This window comes from Cebus imitator, unplaced genomic scaffold (genome assembly GCF_001604975.1).
Source record: "Cebus imitator isolate Cc_AM_T3 unplaced genomic scaffold, Cebus_imitator-1.0 Scaffold228, whole genome shotgun sequence".
NCBI classification, from domain to species: Eukaryota; Metazoa; Chordata; class Mammalia; order Primates; family Cebidae; genus Cebus; species Cebus imitator.
Window position 1 is genome coordinate 2,049,443 of NW_016107543.1, and position 21,074 is coordinate 2,070,516.

The 21,074-nt window shown below is 51.9% G+C and overlaps 2 protein-coding genes across 6 annotated transcripts in view; one reads left to right on the plus strand and one right to left on the minus strand.

The window, feature by feature from the left end:
- The window catches only part of PLXDC1 (plexin domain containing 1), an 83,147-nt gene that overhangs the window by 11,045 nt on the left and 51,028 nt on the right, over positions 1-21,074 (minus strand). For 3 of the 5 annotated variants that reach the window (XM_017497254.2, XM_017497255.2, XM_017497257.2), the window contains exons 8-10: positions 8,364-8,459; positions 4,275-4,356; positions 483-543 (exon numbers count right to left, since the gene is read on the minus strand). In XM_017497254.2, coding sequence (XP_017352743.1) covers positions 483-543; positions 4,275-4,356; positions 8,364-8,459 — 239 coding nt within the window. The remainder of the gene's footprint in view (positions 1-482; positions 544-4,274; positions 4,357-8,363; positions 8,460-21,074) is intronic. The other 2 variants (XM_017497256.2, XM_017497258.2) reach the window with 1 other exon arrangement.
- Positions 10,005-10,517, plus strand: LOC108281602 (60S ribosomal protein L26-like). Its single transcript, XM_037727356.1, has one exon. It carries the CDS (start codon positions 10,043-10,045, stop codon positions 10,478-10,480), a length of 438 nt encoding a protein of 145 aa, XP_037583284.1. The 5' UTR covers positions 10,005-10,042; the 3' UTR covers positions 10,481-10,517.

A 21,074-nucleotide genomic window follows, 5' to 3' on the forward strand; every position in this document is an offset into this window, starting at 1 on the left:
AAGTGTTGAGTGCACTGGAAAATTCTTGCCGTGAGAAGGAACCTGGATGGGATTCTAAAGAGGAGACGCCTGGAACCACCCTCCGCACTCCCGGAATGACTGCCTTCCTCAAAAGCCAGAGGACCAGAGGCTCAGCAGGTGCATCATCAACGTCAACAGGGGCACGGTCTCCCAGAGCACCCAGCGGTGGCTGAGGCCATGCCCAGCATCCCCTCTGCATGCACCAATAGAATTCCTTGAGAGCTGCCCGCTCAAGGTCAAGGCATCAGAATGCTTGTCTCAGAGACCCACAGAGCCCTCTGAAACCTTCCAAAGTGGGTCTGATTGGCTCAGGCAGTCTGGAAAACAAATCTCAGATGGAGGGGAGGATATTGCCAAGAGCTAACAACACCTTGAGGAGAGTTTCGAGGGGCAGGGCCTGCCGGCTGCCCTGTTCTCCACCACCTGGCACAGGAGTTGCAGCAGATGCTTACACTTCTCACCTCCTGTGCACAGCCGTAGTCCGTCCACTCCTGGCGATAGCGGTCAAAGCCACTGGAGCATCTGCAGGAGGATCAAAAGGTCAGAGGTGTGATGGGATTGACAAAGAAGCCCTCCCCTTTTACTGTTCAGTAACAGCTCTCTGCTGATAGTGAGAGGAGGAGCTAAGGTCTCCAGGCTGAGGTTTCTTTTAGGGCTGGGTGTGGTATCTCATGCCTGTAATCCCATTGTTTTGGGAGGCTGAGACAGGAGGATTGCTTGAGCCCAGGAATTTAAGGCTGCAGTAAGCTATGATGGCACCACTGCACTCCAGCCTGGGTGACAGAGCAAGACCCTGTCTCCAAAAAAAAAAAAAAAAAAAGCTTATTTTAGACTATGCTAACTGATTCTTTCAAGATTGAGCCTTTGGTATAGGCGCATGATCCCCATTTCTGGAGGTAATCCTGGAATTGATGTAACCCTTAGACTCCAGAGTGGGCCATGGGGCAGGGGCACCTGCCATGGAAGATGAAATTGTTTAAATCCATTCCAGCCCAAGAGTAAAGAGGAAGGCTCATGGAGGCTGTGAAAGACAGAGTGGGTAGAGAGGACGGGAGCTGAGAACCGTGCAGGGACTGACTGCAGCTGTTGGTGGAGAGACCATGTCAGCTGGCGCTGCCCGCTGAGTTTTTAGGGACCTGGGTTCAGCTCTCAGTTGGAGCTGAGGCTCCAGGGAGCTTGCAAGAAAACACAATGTGCCAGAGTGAGCCCAGGCCCATGGGGCGCCTGGGGATGGGATGCCTTCCAGCCTGCATCAGCTGTGCTCCCCCGATGGAGTTTCTCTGTGCTCCCACCAACTGTGCTCCCCCGAATGGAGTTTCTCTGTGCTCCCCCCAGCTGTGCTCCCCCTGATGGAGTTTCTCCGTTTTCTCACCACCTGTGCTCCCCCGATGAAGTTTCTCTGTTTCCCCACCAGCTGTGCACCCCGGATGGAGTTTCTCTGTGCTCCCACCACCTGTGCTCCCCTGGATGGAGTTTCTCTGTATTCCCACCAGCTGTGCTCCCCCAGATGGAGTTTCTCTGTTTTCCCACCAGCTGTGCACCCCCGGATGGAGTTTCTCTGTGCTCCAACCACCTGTGCTCCCCCAGATAGAGTTTCTCTGTTTTCCCACCAGCTGTGCTCCCCCTGATGGAGTTTCTCTGTTTTCCCACCAGCTGTGCTCCCCCTGATGGAGTTTCTCTGTGCTCCCACCACCTGTGCTCCCCTGGATGGAGTTTCTCCGTTTTCTCACCAGCTGTGCTCCCCTGGATGGAGTTTCTCTGTTTTCCCATCAGCTGTGCTCCCCTGGATGGAGTTTCTCTGTGCTCCTCTTTGCTGACACAACCCCCAGTAGATGCATACAACCAGAGGCCTTGCCCTCCGCTCAACCTGACCAACGTCCAAATGTTGAGGAGGGCCCAACCCTCGTTAAACCCATGGTCTCTGAGTTTGGGCGTATGCTTTAAATGGGGGTTGCACTGATGCGAGGGTTTGGCTGGTCATCTGACCCATTTTGCAGTTCTCATGGCTCAGTGCTTGTTGAAAGCTGAGTCATGCAGTGACAGCCAGCCCCAGGAGCCCAGGCTCATCTGAGGTCATCTCCCCATCGCTCAGACAATGGTTCTCAAATTTGAAAGTACGCAAGGGGGACCACTTCAAAAATCAGATTCCTGGGATCTTGGTTTCAGGGGATCATATTCAGTGAGTTGGGATGGGGCCCAGGAATCCACATTTTATTTTATTTTATTTCCTTTTTTCTTCCTCAAGAACATTTGTGAACTCGATGAAATCAGCATTTTACAAGCCCTCCAGGTATAAGGAGAGCCTCACAGTCTGCAGACTACTCTGCAAAGCTCTGTTCCAGGAAGAACCAACCTGGGGTCTATCCTAGATACTCTTTCTGAGGCTCTGAGTCTCACATGAAGGTTCCTGAATGCTTTGTAAAAATGCTTCTTGATAGACTAGGTGCGATGGCTGCCACCTGTAATCCCAGCATTTTGGAAGGCTGAGGAGGGCAGATCCCTTGAACCCAGGAGTTCAAGACCAGCTTGGCTAACAGAGTGAGACCCCATCTCTACAAAATATTAGAAAAATGGCCAGGTGTGGTGGTGTGCGCCTATGGTCCCAACTACATGGGAGACTGAGGCAGGAGGATTGCTTGAGCCAGGAGGATGAGACCGCAGTGAGCTGTGATTGCACCCCAGCCTGGATGTTAGAGCAAGACCCTGTCTCAAAAAAAAAAAAAAATGCTGTTTGAGGAGTTTAAGTAGCTGTGTTCATTCCCACATCTTCCTGAATCACATGACCCTAGCCCATTTTACAGGGTAAACAAACTGAGGCCCCAAGAGAGTGAATAAAAGCACAGCTGGTGGGAAGAACACCTGGGAGGCCTGATGGGCACACACCCCATCCCCTCCGGGCCCAGAGCCATGTCCAGTGTGCTGGGCAGGCTGCTATAAAGGCAGGAAGTTCCACACTTGCAGCAGAATATTGGAAAGAAGCAAAGGGATCCTGGAATTACTGTTACCCTTAGACTCCAGAGTGGGTCATGGCACGGGGGCAAAGGAAATCCCTGGGGCCAGGGGCGGTGGCTCACGCCTGTAATCCTAGCACTTTGGGAGGCTAAGGCGGGTAGATCACCTGAGGTCAAGAGTTTGAGACCAGCCTGGCCAACATGGTGAAACCCTGTCTCTACTAGAAAAACACAAAAAATTAGCAGAGTATGGTAGTGTGCACCTGTAATCCCAGCTACACAGGAGGCTGAGGCAGGAGAATTGCTTGAACCCGGGAGATGAAGGTTGCAGTGAGCTGAGATTGCACCATTGCACTCCAGCCTGGGCAACAAAAGCAAAATTCTGTCTCAAAAAAGAAAAATTAAAAAAAAAAACCAAGCCCTGGAAAGGAGCATTGGAAAGGAGCGGCACGACAGCTGCACAGGAACTCAGAGACTATAATTTAGCAGTTTTCAAGATTGCCTTAAAGGCTCTTGGAGTTCATAGGGCTTCCCACTCTCATGAGAACTCTAGTCCCCAAGGAAATCTTTTTCTTCCCCCTCCTCCTGTCATTTATTTATCTTGGACAGAGAACAGAGCTTGAATTCTGAGTCTAATCTGTAAGGAAATGATTTCAGAACAAGGAGTGGAAGAAGAGATGGATTTAAGAACTTTATCACTGAAACTGAATCTCACCCAGAACTTTCTGAGCTTCTAAAACCAAGCAAACACAGCTTTTCAGCTCCCTCCAACTTTCCATGGATGCCTGCAGTCCACACCCCTGGTCTTCAGAAAACCCTGTTACAGCCCAAGAAAGATCTTGAGGTGGTGTTTCGGGGTCCTGGGTCTTTGGACCAGATCTTGTCTCTGAACTGGAAGTTCTCACACTTCTTTGCAGATGAGGCATGATGTTAAAATGCAGCTTCCTGGGTTCTCTCCCAGAGATCCTGATACAGAGTGGCTGGGATGGGTCCCAGGAATCTGCGTGTTTAACCGGAGCCCGAGGTCTGATGCCCACAGCTGTGGATCACTCTCTAAAAAGCCCTGTTCGAGGATGAACCCTCCCCTCCTGGGTGTGAGGAGGGAGCCTGAGCAGCTGGAATCCCTAAATAGTCTCCAGAAGTCCCCAGGCTATGTTCTTGTCCTAAGAATCAGAGTGGCACTGGCCAGAGATACTCTCATGTTGGCAGACTGTGGGCAGTGGGGCTGGGAGTGGGGCCGTGCCACCGTCTCCCTCCTCCACAGTCAGCTGCGGGAGTCAGCGGGTAACCCTGGGCGCAAACCTCTGGAGGACATGGCACCAACTGCAGTTGAAGGTCAGGTCCGAGGACATGCAGGCATCACAGCTCCGATGCTGCAGGCAGGCTGCAAGAGAGAAGGCAGCAGCCGCTCAGCACCGAGCCTCTCCACGGGCTCCAAAGGGTGCAACTCTGAATTCCCGGTATTTACAGAACTGTGGAGCCCCTGATATAGAGGGGACCTTTGAGGTCATTAACACCACCTCCCTTGGTCCAGTCCAGCCCCAATTCCTGACTTTTTTTTTTTTTTTTTTAAGGGATGAGGTCTCGCTATGTTATCCAGGTTGGCGTTCAATGACCTGATCACGGCTCACTACAGCCTCGAACTTCTGGGCTCAAGTGATCCTCCACCTCAGCCTCCTGAGTAGGTGGGACTACTGGCATGAGCTCACCCGCCCTCCCTCTCTCCCTCCCTCCTTTCCTTTCTTCCTTTTTCTGTCCCTCCCTCCCTCACTTCCTCACTCCCTAGCTTCCTTCCTTCTCACCAGAAGGTCAGACCCTAAACTGGGTGCTGGGGATTCACAGTGAGACCTAGTCCCTGCCTTCTTAGGGCGTAGACTCGTATGGGGAGATGGACACTAAACAGATAATCAAAAATCACTACAGAATTATAATTGTCATGAGGTCTGTGAAGGTAATGACAAGGTGCTGTACGTGTGTACAAAGGAATCTCACCTCACTGGAAACATTATACCTCCAGGTGCGTATCCCACAGTCACAGGGTTGAAAGGGATTTTTTAAAGGTCAGAGGATACAAAGTAGCAGTTATGTAGGATGAACAAGGCTGGAATCTACTGTGTAACATGAGGACTGTAGGTAATAGAATTGTACTGTATGTGGAGTTGATGCTAAATGAGTAGATTTTAGCTGTTCTTGCCACAAGAACAGAAAATCTAGGTAGCTGTGAGATGATGGCTATGTTCACTGCTTCATCGTGGGAACCTTCTCACTGTCTATATGCATCCCATAACATCATGTATACCTGAAATACAAGATGCTCTGGTTGCCCCCCACAAGTGCTTGTTGGGGACTCTCACTGCCCACTCCCGATGTTCAGTCCTCGGGGAGAGAACAGCTCCCCTGTGGGAGAAGAAGTCTAGGCAGAAAGGTCCCATGTGCAGAGTCGGGAGGGCAGTGGCCCGGACGTGGTCCCAGCAGCAGCCAGAACCACTACCAGGCGTCACAGAGTGAAGGGGCCGGAATTAGCAGGAATGAGGAGGGAACGAAGGCTGGGGCCCAGAGAGCTGAGAGATGAGTGGGAGCAGGTTGCTGGAGGATGTGTGGACCCTTCTGGCACAGGCCAGGCAGAGAACAGCAAGGTAGGGGGCGCGGGAGGCTTGGGGGCTGGATTTAAGAGCTGTTCACTTGCAATCCAGTGCTACTCACTTCAATGAACCAGAGGAGCTCTGAGTGGCAAGTAGTTCTCACAAAGCCCATGCATTTTATTGCAAAGAGAGACAGGCACTCACCCAGCACAACCGTGTGCAGAAGGGCTTATCTTATAAGCGGCAGAACGGAGCACCTTGATAGCCACAAGAAGTGGCAACTAACGACAGAAAATGACCATTTGATCAACATCACGTGCACTTCTTGTGTGAGTTCTCATGTGATCCATTAACTCAGGAGCCAACATGCATCACATGGAGCCCCAGCAAGATGGCAGCTGGGAACCACCCTTGGTGAGTGGGAGAGGCTATGTGGGCACGGTGTGGCCACCTTCAGTCACTCTAGGAGGGACTGGCAGTGGGTGGCACTATGTCCTTTTGTCTGCCACGGTGAAGGCCCTGGGAGAGTGGATGGGAAGAGCCACAGGCAGGAAAGCAGCAGGGGCTGCCCCGTGCAGGAGGGTGAGCACTCTCTGGCTGTTTTACTCCCTGTATATCCAGCGGGTCTAGAACAGTGCCTGGCATATGGCATGTTGAATCAATATATAAGTGCTCTTGTTATCCCCATTTTATGGAGGAGGGAACTGAGGCTTGGAGAGAGTCATGGAGCTGAGAGTGCGAGGTCTGGGTTTGAACCAAGGTCTCTCTGAGCACAGAGACTGAGCTCTTTGCCTGGAGGTCTCACTGTGGGTTTCCCCTGCCCCAGCTCCCACTCCCACCCCAGTCCGCCTTTTCATGGGTCTCTCCTAGAAGAAGGACCAGGAGGGACCAGCCACAGAGTATGATGGCTTGGAGATAAACCACTCACCCCTCCGAAGTAACTTGGACAAGTCCTTCCCACACCCAAATGATAAGGGAGAAGCCAGGGGATGCAGAGTTTTCTATCTGGCCTCTCAGGGACTCAAATCACAGCCTTGAGAGCACTACCCCTCCTTTGCCAACTGCATCCAGGTGGGAGCCCTGCCCCTGCCTCTCCCGGTGACTTTGGAGGCCCCTTAAAAGCCTCCAGCTAAACTGGCCACAGAGAAACTTCTGGGATCTTCCTGGGGTATTCATAACACCTACTGACCTTTATTTCTCATCCACATTTCAGATGGCCCGAATGCTATTAAATGCGCACAAAATTCACTGGAGGGGTGGGAAGTGCCTTAAATGTACTGTGTCCCAGAAACGCATTCCCAGAACATTTCACTGCTTCCGCCCAGGCAGTCAGCCCTGCCCTTGGATGCCCTTGCTCCGAAACGCAGTTTTATCCACATCACAGAGCCTGAGGTTTGCTCTCACCAGTCCTCGAGGAACCTCCAGTTCTCAGGCCCTGGGCCTTCTGCCTCGATGGAGGGTGACAGGGTTGGAGTATGGCTGTGACCTCTAAAGTGTCCCAGCCCTGTGACCCCCTGGTGTCTGGGTCCTTCCTATTCTCCAAGGGAAGACACCTGCTGAGCCCTGTCTGAGATGTGGCCTAGCATTCAAGAAGATCCTCACTCTTTCTCTTCCTCTCGTTTCTCCACCTCCTGCTCTCAGAGCCTCCAAGGAAGAGGAAGCAGGGATAGAGAGAGGCAAGAAATGCCATGGGAGGCCAGGCGCAGTGGCTCACGCCTATAACCTCGGCACCGGGCGCGGTGGCTCACTCCTGTAACCTCGGCACCGGGCGCGGTGGCTCACGCCTGTAACCTCGGCACCAGGCGCGGTGGCTCACGCCTGTAATCCCAGCACTTTGGGAGGCTGAAGCAGATGGATCACTTGAGGCCAGGAGTTCAAGACCAGCCTGGCCAATTTAGTGAAACCCCATCTCTACTAAAAATACAAAAATTACCCAGGTGAGGTGGCACACGCCTGTAATCCCAGCTACCTGGGAGGCTGAGGCAGGAGAATTGCTCAAACCTAGGAAGTGGAGGTTGTGGTGAGCCAAGATCGCACCATTGCACTCCAGCCTGGGCAACAGAGTGAGACTCCGTTTAAAAAAAAAAAAGAAATGCCACCGAGGCAGGGAGAAGGCCAGGGGTTCAGGAGGAAGCGGGGGGCACCATAAGATGGGAGAGGAAATGAAAACCTTCATGAAACAACAAGAAGGAAGGCGCTCTCCTCCTTCCCACGTTCTCAGCCATCCCAGCCCATCTCAAGGAGTTTCCGCTGCAGATCCTGGGGGCTCCACACAGCAGGTGGGGCCTCAGCCATGGCTGCCCTCACTGTGGGTGAGTGGGGTGCAGAGGGCCAGGGCCCCATGGTTGATGGAAGCTGCCTGCTAAATCCCTCCCTTGCCTCCTGCCCGTGGAACCTGGCATCACCTCCTCTAAGGAAAATACAATGACAAACTGGGGCCCATCCAGTTCCTGGATCACCTTTTCTGGGAGCTCAGTCTAAGCGTTCTCAGAGGTACAGCTTTCCCGGCTTTCGATTATGTGAGAATGACATAGCTGTCCTAATCAAGCCCTAAGCACACCCCAAGCCTGGGATGGAGCCGTCAAGTGTCAGAGCTGCCGCCGACATGCTCAACTCGGCCTAGGTGGTTCTCACCCTCACCCTATCTCTGGGAGGGAGGTGGCATCAGGCCTGAGTTACAAAAGAGAGAGGGAGGCCCAGAAAAGTTAGGTGGCCGCACAAAACAGGAGTCATTCATGGGCCTGGGACCTGAAGCCAGTCTGCTTGACTCCAGAGCTCCTTCCGGGATGGTGGAATGACCCCTACTCACTTGGCAATGGGGTGAACTCCACGGCCGACATGCTGGTGACCTTGCTGGGGTCCAGCTCGATGCGGTGGTATTCAAAGATGCTCCTTCGCCGAGATTCTGAAACAGAGGCAGAGCCTGTTGTCAGGAGCATGTCACAGGCAGAGGGCTTCGAGGCCTCTTCCCAGAGCCTGACAGGTTAGTGTGCTGCCACTGAAGGCAGGAAGTACACCCATCAGCCTGGGACGATGACGTCGAAGCTGCTGGAGACAGAAACAGGTGCGGACCTGGGGAGGAGAGTGTTGTGGTGTGAGGCTGAGCGACTCAGTGCAGAGACCTGGCTGCTCTTGGGGGCAGGACACAGGGGATCCCATGCCTGCTTCCCTTGCCTCTGCGCCTCTGCAGCTGCTGTTTTCTCGACCCAGGATGTTCTTCCAACCCTTCTTCCTGTCTAGCTCATCCTTGCAGATCCAGCTCAAGGGCTACTTCCCCTGAGCAGCCCTCCTTGGCCAGCTCCCTCCTTCCCCCGGCTCAGGCCCGGTGCCCTCCTCCCACTGCACTCACCACACTGTGTGGACACCAGAGATCGTTTGGAGGCGGGGAGTGCGTTAGACCATGATCATCTGGTCCCGAACCTCGCTGAGTACTCTGTGAACGTCTGCAGCTGGACAGGCTGACTTTTGCATGTTGCTGTCCACAATTGACCTCACCCTTCCTGGACAAAGGCCCTGGCAAGGCCCTGTCGAGACTTCTCTGTGCACCCCATGCACCCCTTCTCTGTTTACGCGAGTTTGAATTGGGTCTTTGTCACTAGAAGTAGGTGGGGACATATGTTTCTCACTCAGCTGAAGGTGCTTTGGAGGAAAATTTCCCAAGGTGGCAGCAGAGCTGAGCAGGGGCCTCCACAAAGGGGTGGGCGTCCTGTGCTGCTGCTGGGTGCCCCGCCCCCACATCCCCTCCTGTATAAAGAATCTGGAGGAGCTTTGTCCGTGTTTCACATACTATCTCAGCTGTATCTCATCGTTTATTTTATTTATTTATTTATTTTTGAGACCCAGGCTGGAGTGCAATGGGACAATCACAGCTCACTGCAACCTCTGCCTCCTGGGTTCGAGCAATTCTCCTGCCTCCGCCTCCCGAGTAGCTGGAGTTACAGGCACCCGCCATCACACCTGGCTAATATTTTATATTTTTACTAGAGATGGGCATTTCACTATGTTGGCCAAGCTGGTCTCCAACTCCTGACCTCGTGATCCACCCACCTCAGCCTCCCAAAGTGCTGAGATTACAGGCGCCAGCCACCACGTCAGGGCACATCTCTTTACAATTTGCCAAGCCTAATTATTTATTTAAAAATAAATAATTGGCTGGGCACGGTGGCTCACCCCTGTAATCCCTGTACTTTGGGAGGTTGGGGCGGGCAGATCACCTGAAGTCAGGAGTTCGAGACCAGCCTGACCAATGTGGTGAAACCTCGTCTCTACTAAAAATACAAAAATTAGCCAGGTGTGGTGGTGGGCACCTATAATACCAGCTACCCAGGTAGCTGAGGCAGGAGAATCACTTGAACCCAGGAGGCAGAGGCTGCAGTGAGCCAAGATTGTGCCACTGCATTCAGCCTGGTGACAGAGCAAGATTCCATCTTTTAAAAAATAATTAATTGCTTCCCTTTTGCGGCCATCACCTAAGCGGGAGCTGCCAAAATGAAGTTCAATCCCTTTGTGACTTCCGACCGAAGCAAGAATCTCAAAAGGCATTTCAATGCACCTTCCCACATTCGCAGGAAGATTATGTCCTCCCCTCTTTCCAAAGAGCTGAGACAGAAGTACAACGTGCGATCCACGCCCATCCGAAAGGATGATGAAGTTCAGGTTGTACGAGGACACTATAAAGGTCAGCAGATTGGCAAAGTAGTCCAGGTTTACAGGAAGAAATACGTAATCTACATTGAACGGGTGCAGCGGGAAAAGGCTAATGGCACAACTGTCCATGTAGGCATTCACCCCAGCAGGGTGGTTATCACTAGGCTAAAACTGGACAAAGACCGCAAAAAGATCCTTGAACGGAAAGCCAAATCTCGCCAAGTAGGAAAGGAAAAGGGCAAATACAAGGAAGAAACAATTGAGAAGATGCAGGAATAAAGTAACCTTATATACAAGCTTTGATTAAAACTTGAAATGAGGAAAAAAATAATAATAATAATAATTAATTAAGTCAAAATTCAAAAGATAGAATGATTGTGTGTCTCCTAAAGAACCCTAAGTCTGAGAGAGGAGGCCGAGTGGCAAGCCTCATAAGTATCAGGCAGTAACTGCCAGGTGCCCACAGAGTCACTGTGGCTCTAAGAGGAGCTTTCCTCCATCAAAAGCTGAGGGGGCGAGGTCCACGGAGCTCTGTACCCTCGTGGGCACACCTAAGCCTCCAAGACACACACACACCTGCACACAAGCACACATGACCCTTTGACACAAGAAAGACCCTTCGTCAAGCACAAGTGGGGTCCGACAGAGATTGGAGTGAGGATGGGCACCTTTTTGTAATTCACATGCCCAGAGGCAGCACCAAGGCCCCCAGTGCTGCAGGTGCCCCTAAGTGACGCCAATGGCTATGAGAAGGTGGCCTGGGCTCTGAGTGAGCCTGGGGGCCTAGGAACATCTAGATGAGGATGGAAAGTCTTAGGCAGCCTTTCCCACGCCATCCCCACTCACTACAGCCAGGAGCCATCTCTCCTTCCCCTTCAGCACCAAAATGTAATTCGATAAAAAATAAACATGAGATCAGGCTTGGTGGCTCACGCCTGTAATCCCAGCGCTTTGAGAGGCCAAGGTGGGTGGATCACAAGGTCAGGGGTTTGAGACTAGCCTGACCAACATGGTGAAACCCTGTCTCTACTAAAAATATGAAAATTTGCCAGGCGTGGTGGCACGCCCCTGTAATCCCAGCTACTCAGGAGGCTGAGGCAGGAGAATCACTTGAACCTTGGAGGCAGAGGTTGCAGTGAGCCAAGATTATGCCACTGCACTCCAGCCGGGAGGCAGAAGCAAGACTACATCTCAAAAAAATAAAAAATAAACATGAAACTCCAGGTCTCCCATGTCCTGACTTTCAAGGTGTCTGTGGCCATGGGGTCTAGAATCCAATGTCAACCTTTCTTCCTTCAGCTGCCTCACGCTTCAAGGCTCAGCTCAAATGGCGTCCCCTCCTTGAAGACTTCTCCACTCTCAGGCAAAGTTACTGCCTGCCAACCCCTGCTGGCCCGCCCTAAGCCTACAGCCCCTGAGCAATGTCCAGTGTTCTCCATTACGTTGCTCAGTCAATATCTGCTCTCCTGGCCACTCCCACAGCCAGATCACAAGCTCCGCTAAAACCGTCTGCATGGAATCTGTCTCTGTACCTCATCCCCTAGCACGAGGCCTTGCACTTAACAGGACCTTAAGAAATGACTGTGAGTGAATGTATGGGTTACAAATAGTCAAGAAAACCCCAACAACTTACAACATCAGCCCACAGCCCAAAGGAAGCCCACCCTTCCTCCCCTGCCCACCACAGATGACTGCCTTTCTCAAAAGGACAGCCCCCAAAGACCACAGTAAACCACACATGCCCCCTCCTAAGTTAGAGCCCAAAGCGGCAGGAGAGCTGGCTTTCAGGATTTCTGTACCTGCAAGGCTGCAGGGCAGAGCTTGCCCTCATCAGCAGCAAGGGGAATGGGGGGGGGACAAAGGGACTCAGGGTGGGGCAAGGACTTTTCAAGGGAGGTGATTTCCAGGATAGAGATACAAGTGGCACCCAGGGAAGGCAGGGCTCCCAGAAACCTCACACCAGGATCTAGGGCTGGGTCTCCCCACCATCCAGGCTGGGGAGCAGGGTTGGGGTGTGCCCCAAACATGAATGCAGCCAGAGACACCAGTTGTCCTCTGAAAACACAGTCCTTCCAGCGGGGTGTGGAGACCAAATGGTGCAGAAGGGGAGATGAGGGGTGGAACTATATCTCTAATTGAAACTATTCGCTCACTTCAACTGCCAGCTTGTACTTATTTGTTCCAGTGTGAGTTTGGTGATATTTTTATTTTTTCATGAAAGCATCCTTATACCCCCCCCCCACCTGGGTTATTTGTTTTAGATTGTTTTACCAACATCTGGAGCTTGCCCAAGACAATGACTTCCATCTCCATGACCAACAGATCCTTTCTGGAACCAAGACGCAGGTTGCCCCAAAGCACCATTTCTGGCACCTTAAGGCATTCTGTTTTATCCCTGCTTCCAGGCATCAGTCAATATCTGCTCTCCTGGCCACTCCCACGGCCAGACCACAAGCTCTGCCACGACGGTCTGCGTGGAATCTGTCTCTACCTCATCCCCTAGCACCAGGCCTTGCACTTAACAGGACCTTAAGACATGACTGAGTGAAAAGACTCAGGGAGCAGAGTAGTGGGGAAAACAGAAGTGAGAAGGGAAACAAGGGAAGGATGGGCCCCCAAATTAAAAACTTCCAACGAAGGGCACTTTAAAGGATGCTTTATCAGAAGAGGCGAGAAGGCGCAATCGCCCGATCTGGGACCACATCAGCTTCTCCCTGCCCCCACTTCCTCAGTAGGGAAGGAGGATGAGGCCGGGAGCTGCTGGCAGTGTCTGGGGGTGAGGTGCTGGCTTTCACCTGGCAGGTGGACCCAACACCTCAGCACACAGCCCCTAGAGCCCTTCTGCAGCCAGCGCTGGAGCCCTTTGTAAGAAAACCCTCATTAACTGATTCCACTAATCCAGAACCCCTATTGTTGAGAAATGTTAAGTTTACCCTGTCCCTGTGGCTCCCTCATGGAGAAAACCTCTTAGTTTGTCTAAACAGTGGTGAGCAGGTGACAGTTGCCTACTTGGTATATTTTTGAGTTATGGGAAAGTACAGAGCACCTGTTTGTTAATAATGGCCACCTGTTTGGAGAGAATCAATTCGTGGATCAGAATCTGCTTGGGGCCTTCAGCCTGGAATGCTGTCAGCCCCTGAGGCTCTCAGCTCAGAAGGCTGCTGGCCCCCCGATAGACCCACTTTGCTGTTCTATCTCATTTCCTTCAGCGCCGCCTGGGTGGGGGTCTCCCAGCCAATCTGGTACTCGGTACCCTGTCAGTTTTGATGTTGGGAATGCTAACGTTGCTTTCATACTGACCACGAACTAAAGAGTTTCTTAAGCAAATGAACAGAGGAAATGATACTGACTTCTGGCAGTTAGTCTGTCCAGCCACATAGTAAATACGCTGCCCTGTGTGTTTTGAGTGCCTCTCCAAACAGATGCTGTTAATTGCACGTGACTTTTCTTTTCATCAAAGATGATTTGCAGACTCTGCTGAAAAGCCTGAGGAACGGTTTATATGAGGAAGTACTGGTAGGAAGAATGCTTGTGGTTCTCAGCCTGTCCTTCCCTCTCCCCCAGGAGTGAGGCTGTGAAGAATCCTCCCATCGCACCTGCCATCCCCTTGCCTAGCAGGGGTGGGGAGGAAAGTGTTTAGGCCGAGGGGAGGAGAGTTTCCTCCAGACAGGGTTCAGTGTCTGGGGATTCCTAAACAGTAAGGAATCAAACTCCCCTCCCCACATTGCCCCAGGCAGGGAGGAGTCAACCCTGGGCACAAGGATGGTGACGCCACCATTCTGCGTGACCAGGTGGGCTTGGTCAATGGGATCGTCCGTGGTGATCACATGGTCTGCAGACCAGATGGCTCTTCCTGAGCTTGTTTCCTTGAAGCAATGGTCATTTGGGGTTTACTATTCCCAGCAGCTCAACCTAATCCAAACAAATTCCCTGCGTGCGGGGTTGAATATGGGACCCAAAGGCATCTGACCTCTTAGCCACATAAAAGCCATTCCTCCCCAGAAGCAGAGGCTGTGGCCCGTTTTAAACCCCAGTGAGGGCCATGGGTCCTGTCCCAGAAAAATGCATGGGTGCGAGCAGGCTCCGTTTGCATTTCAACACTCCACAGACAGGCCCTGCACGGTGGCTCATGCCGGTAATCCCAGCACTTACAGAGGTCGAAGCAGGAGGATGGCTTGAGCCCAGGAATTCAAGATCACCCTGGGCAACATAGTGAGAGCTTGTCTTTACAAATAATAAATAAATAAGACGGGCATGGCGGCGCACACCTATAGTCCCAGCTACTCAGGAGGCTGGGGCAGGAGGATCGCCTGAACCCAGGAGGTGGAGGTTGCAGTAAGCCAAGATGGCACCATTGCACTCCAGCCTGGGTGACAAGAGTGAAACTCCATCTCAAAAAGAAAAAAACTCCCTATACAATTTTAAGAGCTCCCAGACTTCCTGAATCTTATGCCTGTTCCCAAAAGCTAAAAACCTCTGACAAAAAGGGATGCAATTTCCAAAACAACTCCCAAACTCAAGTGATGTCAGGCCCCTGTTCCCACCTAGAGTCACAACAGAGCCGAGGGCAAGGTCTATGCTGTGTCTATTCCCTCAGCGGTGCCCTGACCCCAGCACCTAGGTCCACTTTCTTGCAGTTATTCATTTTCTAAAAATTGTAGCGCTTGCCCACTGGGCTCAGTGCTGGGGGCCACAGAGAGCCCGCAAGCAATTCACACCTGGTTGGGGAGGATGACATGTTAAAAGTATCAGCATTTGTTCTTGCTACCGCTAGAAAGAAAAGAAGGGAGAAAAAAAGTCAGCGAAGTGTTGGGGGAAAGAAGAGAAAACCGTGAATTCCGCTGCACGGCGGAGTGGTTACTTGCATAGCATCTGAGCTGGGCCGCTGGCTGGGGAGAATAGTGCCAAGCAGTAAAAGGGACTGGACTAAGAGGCATTTTATACGAAGGGACTGTGTCATAGCGATGTGGATGGCCCTTGGCATGTTCAGGGAACCCAGCGGACACAGAGCAGAGCTGCCCAGGCAGAGGGCGGTGAGTGGAGGGAGGGTTTGAAAATCAGCCTGCGTGGTTGACTGCGCCCAGCTGTGCCGGGCCTTGAATGCCACACCAAGGATTTTGGCCTGACCTGTGTGTGGGCAGCAAGAAGTCGGAGAATGATGTGATCAGATCTGACGATGACAAGGAGGAACAGGGGACAGAGGGAAGGTGTTAGGGGGAGATCCCACAAGCGCTGAGGCAGGAGCAAAAAGCTTCAGCCTATTTCCATATAAATAATGATGAAGAAAGCAACTAGAAATATAACCGTAGTAGTTATTAGTTATTCACATGTGACCTTAGTTATTCATAGGTGATCCTAATTCTTTTACTAATGCCTTTCAGGTTGGAAGTGTGAACCTGGGGTGACATTGTCAAATGAATGACACTAAGGCAAGATGCTCTAAGCCCTCTGTCACACCCTCATAAGGGCTGCTGGAGGGCGCCTTGGCTGTGGGCAGCATCAGCGCTGGGAAAGTGCCCGCTATTTAGCCAGCTAGGGAAGGAGACGTCCAAAATAGCTGAGACATCTCCTTCCTTGGGGGAGTTAGGAGAAAACTCTGCTTCTCCAAGCTCTTGCGGTAGGCCTGATGGCTGTCAGGGACACCCACAGACATCCGGGGGTTTAACTGTCTCTATGTGATGCTGGGCTTCAGGGGTCACATTCCATGTCCACGCTCATGTTCTGCTTCTGCACCTGGTTCCTTTTTTCTTAGAAAAGATAATCAGCAATAGTAATATAAATCTTAATGTTTTAGTTCTTCCTCGGTAAGTATGGAAAAGGTGCTGATGCATTATGCTCCTTACCTCACTTCAGGTGCCAGAAATTCCTGAGCCCCTACCTGAATGACACGTGATGTACTTGACCCTATCACTGCCACGCCCTATCTACCCTGTGCCCAGTCTCAGACCAGCAAGACCAGGTCCTACCTTCCCTGCCCCCAGATTTACAACTCAATAAAAGTGGAGCGTCCCGGCTTTTGGGGCCACTGCTGGTTTCCGCGATTTGGGTAGCAGTGGACCCCTGGGCCCAAACTCGCTTTTCTCTGTCTCCGTGTCTTGTGTCTTTTATTTCTACAATTTCTCATCTCCGAACCAGCCGGGAGGGGCTCACAGAACCCTGTAGGGCTGGATGCTATAGGAAGGAGGACGAGGGTGGGAGCTGCTGGCAGTGTCTGGGGGTCAGGTGCTGGCTTTCACCTGGCAGGTGGACCCAACACCTCAGCACACAGCACCTGGAGTCAAATTCCCGCCACTTCCACCACCCAGATCTCGAGTTTCCTCCTGACCCCACAGAGCAGGCGTGGCCTCCCTGCTATTTCAGGTGGGCTGTGCCTTCCCACCCCTCTTCACCAGGCATCTCCCCAGCTGGCTCAAAAGGAGTCTTTCATTCCAGAATCACAGAGGAGCCTCGGAGGCAGATGCTACTGGGGATCTGACCCCTCTAATTCACCCTCATTCCACAGCTTGATCAGGTACACGTTTCCTGAGACTCCACCCTGCAGAAGCCCTGTGAGGGAGGCGCAGATGAAATAGACATATCCCTGCCCAAGCACAGTCCCAAGAAGCGGCCTGGGCAGTTTGCACACAGGGCCGTGGGTGTTTGGGGGAGCTGAGGAGGAAAAGATTCTCTGGGTGGAATAGGGGTGGGTCAGTCTAAAAAAGGCTCGGTGGTGGATTTAAATGGAAAAGATCTGGGCTTGAATTCTTTCATAGCTGTGTGACCACGAATAAGTCACTCTACCTCTCTGAACATTTATGTCCTCATTTAGAAAGGGACAAATGTAGGAACTCACAATGTTTAGGGGAAGATCCAAGACGCTGTACAGCTCAGTGCCTGGGAGCGAGGATCATAATCAGTGCAATAGGCAGACACTAGCGCGGCCCCAGCGTGTTAGAGCCTCTGCGGTGGCTGCCTGGGATCCACAACCAGATGCGATCCAGCCCCTGAGTGTAGGCTGGATCTATGACTTGCTTCTAGCCAGCAGAATACGGCAAAAAAAAGATAGGATGTCACTTCTCAAATTAGGCTACAAAAAGACCCTGCTTTGCATCTTCGTCGCCCTCTGCTGCTGTCTTGCTTGCCCGCTCTGATGGAAGCCAGCTGCTGCGTGGTGGGGAGGTTTACCAGGCAAGGAGCCAAGGGAGGCCTCCTTGAGGAACTGAATCCTGAATCCTGAATCCTGCCAAACCAGATGAAAGCTCTGAAACAGGTCCCAACTCTCCCCACCTGCCACCCCATCATGGGGGTAACTGTGTCCCTGGCTAACACTTTTTTAAAAATTGAGATAGAGTTTCGCTGTTTCACCCAGGCTGGAGTGCAGTGGTGCAATCTCAGCTCACTGCAACCTATGCTCCTCGGGTTGAAGCAATTCTCCTGCCTCAGCCTCCCGAGTAGCTGGGATTATAGGCCCACCACCACACCCAGCCAATTTTTGTATTTTTAGTAAATATGGAGTTTCACCATGTTGGCCAGGCTGGTCTTGAACCCTGACCTCAGGAGATCCACCTGCCTTGGCGTCCCAAAGTACTAAGATTACGCATGAGCCACCATGCCCGGCCGCTGGTTAACACTTCAATCGCAGCCTGTGAAAGATCTTGGACCAGAGGTCCCGGCTGAATGGTGCTTTGCTTTCTGATCCACAAAAACTCTGAGATGATATGTTGCAGTTTTAAGCCACTAAATTCTGGAGCAATCTGTTACACAGCTGTAGCTAACTAAAGCAACCAGGTGATACCGAGATGATTTAACAACTGGCTCAACACAGGCGTTAACCAACTGGTCAGGGCAGCTGTGGAGCAGGTGCTGGGGCCCACGCTGTGCCACCTGATAGAGGACTGGGAGTGCAGGGGGCTAAGGGAGGGCAGGAGGGGTCGTAGAAGGTACGAGGCAGCTCAAATCAGTACATTTGCCAACAAGATTGCAAGTATCTCAGTATTTTGACAACCGATACAACCATAGTGGAGTGCACTAGCTGACTATCAGCCCTGGATCTAGTATCTAGGGTTGGAATTGGGCCTCAAAGGATAAGGTGATATCCACAGGGCCTCTGGCACAGAGCGAGGGAAGCCATACATCGGAGCTGAAGGAAGAGTTTTCTGCTGTCGCCTCTTGTGTGCAATTTCAAAGACTGCTTCACACACATGCAGCAAAGACAGGAAAACAGTTCTACTGGCTAAAAAACAGTTCCTTGTGTAGCAGCAACATAACAAAGGCCCTGAAATATAAGAAACACGCAGAAGAGTTCAAGGCCATGTTTCAGAACGGGAAGGAGGGAGGGACATTCACAGGTATCGAGCAGGTGCCTGCTGTCTGACTGGCACCGTGCCTGGCTTTCTATCTGAGTCTAGGCCACTGGGGCACAAGGGCCTCATAAGGAGCCATGTGGTATGGGTGGCAATGAGTCACAGCATCTAGGACGGTTTTGTGGAGGAAAGGAGGCAGAGGACACTGGCACTAAAAAGGGAGAAGGAGGCCAGGGGCGGTGGCTCACGCCTGTAATCCCAGCACTTCGGGAGGCCAAGGTGTGGGGATCACCGGAGGTCAGGAGTTCGAGATCAGCCTTGCTAACACGATGAAACCCTGTTTCTACTAGAAAAAAAAAAAAAAAATTAGCCGGGTGTGGTGGTGGGCACCTGTAATCCCAGCTACTCAGGAGGCTGAGGCATAAGAATTGCTTGAACCTGGGAGGTGGAGGCTGCAGTGAACTGAGATCGTGCCATTGTAGCTTGGGCAACAAAAGTGAAACTCCATCTCAAAAAAAAAAAAGAGAAGGAGAAGGGAAGGGAGGGGGAGGTGCAGGCCTCCATACTTCTGGAGTGGGCTAGGCCTGGGGTACAGCCACCAGCCAACTGGCCCGTGGATCAAGGCTATAACCCACCCAAATGCTTACCAGGGAGGAGAGATTCCTTATTTGCAGCTTAGCAGTGGGTGCTTTGCTCCCAAGCCCACCAGAGCCATTTGCTCCCAGAACCATCAGCTGGGACCACCTAGTTATGCTGAGAGCTGAATTAGTCCCAAATAGAAGCAGCAAAACTTGACCACAAAACCCCTTTCTAGAAGCATATGCAAATCAGATGCCCCTCCACGCCAGCGTCTGGCCCTCTGCCCCCTCCCTTGAAATTATGCAGTGTTGCATGGGAAGCGTGTCTAGCCGCTGGCCCTCCCGAAAGGTGATATGCTTAGGGATATCACCGTCTACGCCTGCTTACCAGCTGGAAATGCTAGCAGCAGGCAGATATTGGGAAGAAGGGAAAGGGAGGTTGCAGGAAGGTGGAGAAAAAAGGAGCTAGTGAATTTCTGAAGAGGGGAAAGAACTTCTGGCCTGTTGGGAATTAAGCAGGCCCCATTGCCAGCCCCTTGACCCTTGAGTGCTGCCCACCCCACCCACGGATCTGGCCAGATGAAGGTGTGGACTGGGGTGAGTTGCTCAGTAGAGGGTAACCAGCCTTTCCTGGGCACTCCCACTGGTGGGCACTGTGCCTGGTGCTCTGTGCCTGGATATCTCAGCTAATCCACACCACAGTCCTTGAGAGGGCTCAAGGTAACTCACTGGATGGTAACAGCCACAGCCCAGACCCTGCCTTGAGACACACGGCAAGTGGAAGAGTAGGTGACAGGCATGCCCACCCACGAGGCGTGTAAAGTGCCAGAGTCTCTGTGAAACCCACTTTGGCCACAGCTATCAAAATTATAAATGCCCCTGCCCCTTGACCCAATGATTGAACTACTGAGAATTTAACATATGGAAACACTCACACGGGGGCATGACAGTACCTACCGTATTATCTGTCATAGCCCAAGACTGGGAACAACTGAAAAGTCTATCCCCAGGGGCGGGTTAAATGAAGGGACATCCATGGAATGGACTATCACGCAGCCATTAAAGAGAAGCATGTGGCAGCTTGCTGTGTGCTGAGACAGAACAGCGGCCAGGATGTACTTTGCTCGAGTGCAGAACCACAGACATCGTATGTCCTCAAATACACACGCGCGCACACACACACTCTCTCTCTCTTTCTCTCTCTCTCTCTCTCCCTGAAGGCTTGCAGCTCTGGAGATAACCCAGAGCCCTGGTTTCCCCTCCCTTTGCCTCCAGGGAGGGGAACTGTGAGGCAGGGGCCAGGGGAAGGTGAAAAACCTCATCTCTGTACATTCTTTTGGGTCTTTTGCATTTTAGGCCAGATAGATTTATTCATGAAAAAATAAATTTTATAAATGAAGATAAAGAAATGCATTAGTAAATAGGCTGGGCACAGTAACTCAGCCCAGTAATCCCAGCACATTTGGAGGCTTAGTGGCGGAGGTTAGATTGAGCCCAGGATTTTGAGACCACCCCAGGCAGCATAGTAAGACCCCATCCATCTCTACAAAAAGTTAAAAAATTAGCCGGGCATGGTGGCATGTGCCTGTGGCCCCAGCTACTTAGGAGGCTGAGGTGGGAGGATGGCTTGAGCCCAGGTGTTTGAGGCTGCAACGAGCTACTATGATGGAGACACTGCACTCCAGCCTGAGACCTTGTCTCTAATAACAACAATAATAGAATAGTAATTCACAGCTGGGCATGGTGGCTGACTCCTATAATTTCTGTACTTTGGGAGGCCGAGGCAGGTGGATCACCTGAGGTCAGGAGTTTGAGACCAGGCTGCCAAACTGTCTCTACTAAAAAATACAAAAACCCTGTCTCTACTAAAATACAAAAATTAGCCAGGCGTGGTATCACACACCCATGATCCCAGCTACTCAGGAGGCTGAGGCAGGAGAATCACTTGAACCCAGGAGGCAGAGGTTGCAGTGAGCCAAGATCGTGCCACCGCACTGCAGCCTAGGTGACAGA